The sequence below is a fragment of the Solanum tuberosum genome, unplaced genomic scaffold, assembly GCF_000226075.1.
Source record: "Solanum tuberosum cultivar DM 1-3 516 R44 unplaced genomic scaffold, SolTub_3.0 scf00290, whole genome shotgun sequence".
Lineage (NCBI taxonomy): Eukaryota > Viridiplantae > Streptophyta > Magnoliopsida > Solanales > Solanaceae > Solanum > Solanum tuberosum.
Genome location: NW_006239226.1, coordinates 696,690 through 702,289, shown reverse-complemented (window position 1 = coordinate 702,289; position 5,600 = coordinate 696,690). Strand labels below are relative to the sequence as shown.

At 33.3% G+C, this 5,600-nt stretch overlaps 1 protein-coding gene across 1 annotated transcript; it reads right to left on the bottom strand.

The window, feature by feature from the left end:
* Window positions 1-790: 790 nt before the first annotated feature.
* Window positions 791-4,654, bottom strand: LOC102598669 (protein MCM10 homolog). The gene is made up of 11 exons (XM_006359633.2): window positions 4,479-4,654; window positions 3,994-4,174; window positions 3,403-3,477; window positions 3,090-3,327; window positions 2,880-3,004; window positions 1,994-2,027; window positions 1,801-1,850; window positions 1,558-1,698; window positions 1,389-1,453; window positions 1,216-1,291; window positions 791-1,126 (listed from the first exon to the last, which is right to left on the bottom strand). The coding sequence occupies exons 1-11, from the start codon at window positions 4,576-4,578 to the stop codon at window positions 964-966; spliced, it is 1,248 nt and encodes a 415-aa protein (XP_006359695.1). The 5' UTR covers window positions 4,579-4,654; the 3' UTR covers window positions 791-963.
* Between the last annotated feature and the right edge of the window lie 946 nt (window positions 4,655-5,600).

Genomic DNA, 5,600 nt, shown 5'->3' with positions numbered 1-5,600 from the left:
TTGAGTAAACAGAAGTTTTGAATTCGAATCTCACTATCACGTGTTGTGTTTAAGAGAATGAATCAAACTACAAGCGAAATATAATAATAAAACAAAACGTTATCTTTTACCATAATAAATCAATGCCAGTAGCAATGTGCTACAACTAAGTAGTTGTTGGACAATTGTGTCTTAAACCTCAAGTCTAAACAAATTAAAATGATTAAACCATCACTTGTGGTTTCCTAAACACTCATTATACAAAAATAATAATTAAAGAAAAGCCAAAGATTAAATTTAAAATTTTGTGTGTATTCACTAGGATCTTGAGTAGAGATTGGAGAACACTGTCAACACCACTACCTAACGGGTGATTTATTATGATCATATTTTGTATTATTATGATTCCCTATCGTAATAAGACAAGGTGCAATTGCCTACTAACTCTTTTTTGGGAAAAAGAATCTATGACTTTTTAGTCACTCACCTAATTATTCTATATTATAGTAATAAAAACTTTATCTTAGTTGCAAAACGTACACATTTGGCAAGGGCAAGAATTTTGGGTGCACATGGCCTCGAGACAAATCAACTCCCATGTGCATGCATGACCTACCAATCGCATGGACCACTTCCAAATATCAGTAAGACAGATTCAAAATTTGAAATATATAGATTTTAGATAAAAATAATTTAAGCATATCGAGTAAATTTCTTATCAAAAATATAAGTTTATCATCGAAACTATTGAATTTTGTTGAACCAAAAACTTCAGTTGTAACTCTACCACTATCTATAACAATCTACCTTGTTTTCTATGCTACTGATTTCACTGTTTTGGCTTTTATACGTCAAATATATAAAAGTTATAGTCACCTACAATAAGATTAGAAGTTCTTTTTCAATAAAAAAAAAATCTACAACAAGCTAAGAATTTACTATCTGAAAGAGCATAGGAATACATGACATCAGATGATTATAAATCTAAAGTTCATCATCTGAGCTGACAATGTCTAGTTCTATCATTTTTTCTTTAACCTGTTGAAGTTTTTGTCCTGAATTTTGTTGCCCCATTTTTGGCTTCTTTTGATCACAACTGTGACTTGGTCTTGTTTCACTTGGATTCTTTCTCTTGGTGGAAGATGGCCTGGAAGAAAAAAGTAGATAATAGTCACCAAACAGACAACATAATATAAGGTCAAAAAGTGCAATTCTTCTTTATGCCATCTCTGTCACCTTTCGTTTGTTGTCATATTTCTTGTTTGATCTCGACCAGTAATAGATTCTTTGGTATTGTTTGAGTTCAATTTTCCTGTAACACAGATAGAAATGCAATGAGCAAAACTAGAATTAAGAATGTCAAAGATGTTAGGAGTACTAGAACAGGTTCTAAGAACTAAAGTTTTAACCTGTAACTTGACTAAGAAACCTTATTCCCTGAGAATGTACATTGGTAGTCACTTTCCCTGCATTGCTGTTCATGAATAAGTATCTTCGAGTCAGTAATGACAATTAAGCAATATGCGAGTCAACATTTTTTCAAGATTAAAGCGATGGCACTAAGTATCTTGAACAAACCTTAATGCCCTTTTCAATCCATCTACTGACAGTAACTTCAATGGTGCTTTAGACTTTGTGAAGTTTGTCTTGTCAGCTAAAGGATTAACCACGTAAATTCCTTCAGACTTGAGATGATCTCTGAAACCCGTTCGTAGGTTCCTGAATTTGATAGACCAACAACAATTAGAGAGCTAAAGAAGAAATAACTTTTCAATTCTCCAAGTAATGTAATATTGAGAGGTTGAGAAGGTAATCACTCACCCGCCTTTGAGTTCAGCCCTCATACTGGAGGAGTATTTCTCAGATGTTTTCTGAAGGAACAAGTAACAGAAACACAATCAGTTCATTCTTTTCTTTTGCTAGTAAATCAAGTTTCAGTTAAAGAGCACATGGAGAGGGCGGAGCAAGCAACCAAGCAGACTTAATATACAAGCGTATGCAGTTAATAGGTTACCTGCTTATGGTAGCTGCAATATGTTCCACGCCGCCTGCAAATGTTCTCAATCCATAAGTTTTATCACAAGGAGTACAACAACAAAAACGAGTTTCCATAGGCTCAATATTATTGGGTAAGAAGCAACCATAGTTTATGATAATCTGCATAAACAACTATAGTATGTAAGCATCTCCGTATCACTCTTGTAAAGGGAAGCCTATTACTTTTGTACACAATTTGACCAAGCAATTACAATAGCTACTATATAGGGATGGCTAGCTAGTTTACAAGATTACGCTTTTGATTCTTCCACTCTTGAAGGAGGACTACAATGTAGATTTGAGACACAAAATTCATATTGTTAAATTGAACACTCTGTTCCAAATCAAAACAAACTGAATTAAAAGCCACATTAATGACTGGATGAGGACATTATCCTGGTTAAAGCAAATCAAAACCAAACAACATGAATGCTATCTAAATGAGAATTGTGAGGAGCAGCAGTACTTCATTCTTCATATGTAAACAATGGATACCTCTTATGTAAGGACCAGGCAAGATCACTTTCACCACCCAAGGCCATGAAACCTCTAAAGCGATAATCCAAGTGTTTTTATAAAAGGGAAGAAGAATTTTACTTTAGACTGCCCAAACCAAATATGAAATCAAGAGCATGCCTCTAGAACAAACATGAGACATCTTGTCACCTTGTAATTGGTGAGAAACAGTGTACTTAGCACAAAATTGAGAATACACAAGTAAACGGAAGAGCATTTTATGCATATCTCATGAGCATCTTATTGTATCTGACAACCATTTCTTTAGTACTTTGCCTGAAAGTATTCAGTTCATTCACGACTATATGCATGTAATGAATAACAATATATAAAATCAGAGGTTGTACTTATTAATGATTACAGTGCAAGCCATCCCATCCTTCCTTTTCCCCTTGCAAACTCCATAATCCACAGATGTGCCTATCTTTAAAATGTGACTGGATGAATAAACACTCAATGAAAATCCATGTTCCTGGATAAAGGGCATTGAAGAGGCATTAGTAACCCACCATAAATCTTAAAGAAAATGAACTTATTGATAGGCATGATAACAATACCGAGTTGTCCTTGCGTACGCTGCAATTAAACAGCGCAAAAACTGCACCGGCCTTTTCATTGCAGTTCTTCTGATAAGCATCACCAAAAACAAAAAGAGAAATAGTTTTTTCATCCAAAGATCCAACTTTCCAGATTGCATATGTCTTCCCTGTTGAACTTGTTCTTGGTTGCCCCTTCTCGGTTAAAACACCAACAGTTGCCCAACAACCAGAAAGGGTGTCACCTAGAAGTGAATTCCTACCAGATAGGAAAATATATTATTATATAGTCCAACAAAACTATTCAGGTAACTCAGTCAGCATCTTAACATACCTTATTGCTGATAACCGTATGAACCTAATATCAGCAAAATGGTTGCTCAGTTCAACAGGTGAAACTACTTGATTTCTGAGTGAAAGGATGAAATGTAAAATATTAGTTGGATGTTCAGTATCTAATTAGAGCATTCATATGTAATTTTCTTGGCACAACATTAGAACTGAAGCAACCAGCTATCTCAAACCAATCTAATCAAAGCATAAACACCAATGCAACTTCACCAATAACAATCTTTGTTGGCCACCATTTTAAATTAATGGAACTAACATACAAGCACCTATGTGGCATTTCTATCAATAGTAACCGCAAGCCAAAAAGCATCTGATGAGTTTTTTAAGGAGCCAAAATAGTACATTCTCAGTTGGGACTTCCTTTCATCAAAATTTGAAACGTAGGCAACTAAATTTACTGTCATCTTGAAAAATTGGAAGTACTACAGAAAATATCGAAACAAAAATATGCTAGCAACATTCAAATTGCAACAATATAATAAGTTTGACAGGAAAATGCATCATGATCTCTGCAACAAGAACCCATTGGATATGCACCCATAAGGCCATCCATAACCTATGTCAAAGTACATACCTAATTCGCAAACCCGAAAACTTTTCAACCTCGGCATCAGTTGACCCCTTTGTATGCTTTGATTTGGCAGCTTTCTTGGCAATTTCAGTATCATAATCAAGACAATCCTGAACAGCATCCCTAAACACAGACATATCTGCCACCCCCATTCGCTTTGGCGATCCATCATCTGACAAATAATCTGTAAAATAGAACAACCCACAGAAATCCCATAAAAATAATACTCCTATATCATAATCCTATAGATTCATACATCTACCTATACAACAAATAGATTTCTTATCTCTTCAATCCATAAGTTGTGATAAATCCCAAACATGATTTCGTCATAAACTAATCAAAACAGCCCACGGGAATCCCATAAAAATAATCCAAGAAACTAATTCATTATTTTATGTGGAAAAGAAATCAAGAATGGATTTAGTTTCTTAGCTCTCAAGTCAATTTAATAAGACAAAAAAAAACAACAAGAATTGGACATTTACCTGGGAAACGAGATGAAGGAGAAGCTGGAGGGGTTTCCAAAACCCTATCTGGAAGTGAAAGAAGGAGATCCAGGTCTTCTTGGTGATTTGATTTCGACATTTTTTTCTGGGAAATTGATGATTCAAAACTAAGATAGGGTTTTGTTTCCTTATCAGTATTACTGTGATGTAATTTTAAATTTATTTGGAGTTGGAGGGAGATTGAAAGTATATGGCGGGAAGCTTTATGCTTTGTCGGCGGAGTCTCTTCTGCAAATGGGCTGGGCTTTCATTTTACAGATAGGGTCTTGATTACTTTTAAATTGGGCCCTGATTACTTTTCTTCCACACAATAGATTTAGATTGTATCCAATAATTTGAGTTATTTTATATATGTATAAAGTACATAAACCCAGTAATTTGGGCATTAATTACATTCTATCTCGAAAGTTTTCTAAATTACAATAATCTTAGATCTTTCAAAACTCGCAGATACACTTCCCCTTCATCTGATACATAGCAAACAATACATAAGCTATGTATCACATATATAAGCTATGTATCAGTTAGGGGTGTACATGGCCGGGTAGGTTCGGATTTTCAAATATCAAACCAAACCATTTGTGTCGAATTTTTAAATTTATAAACCAAACCAAACCAATAAAACTCGGGTTTTTTCGGATTTTTCCGGTAAAGTATTCATACAAACATATAATTTACTAGTACTTCAAATATTTCTTTAGTCCTACCAAAATACAACTATTTAAGATGTTTCTTAAAAATATAACACAATATGATATGATTAATGACACTAAAATAACCAACAATAATAATAATAATGAAATCGCGTAAAACAAATATTGTAAATTAACAAGTCATAATGAAAATGATCATAATTTAAAAGTACTAAATCATGCTAAAATTAAATTTAATAAGTATTAGTTACATGACTAAATATTAAAGGAAATTAAAATTAGATTATGTATTTTAATTGTCTAAACCAATATAAAACTAAAGAACAAATATTCAATATTATTTTCATTCTTAGTGTTGAATTGATTTTCTTTTTGCATTAGTATTAATTTGATTTTGATTTAAGCTTTATTATAATTACCAACATCTGTGGACTATAATCTTTATTGG

What these genes read in the sequence shown, in the direction of transcription:
- LOC102598669 (XM_006359633.2), bottom strand. Translation starts at nt 4,578, where the DNA reads ATGTCGAAATCAAATCACCAAGAAGACCTGGATCTCCTTCTTTCACTT. An exon ending in ATACGGTTATCAGCAATAAG is followed by an intron (nt 3,328 to 3,402) that starts GTATGTTAAGAT and finishes CCTATCTGGTAG; the next exon opens with GAATTCACTTCTAGGTGACA. An exon ending in TGCACTGTAATCATTAATAA is followed by an intron (nt 2,028 to 2,879) that starts GTACAACCTCTG and finishes GAACATTTGCAG; the next exon opens with GCGGCGTGGAACATATTGCA.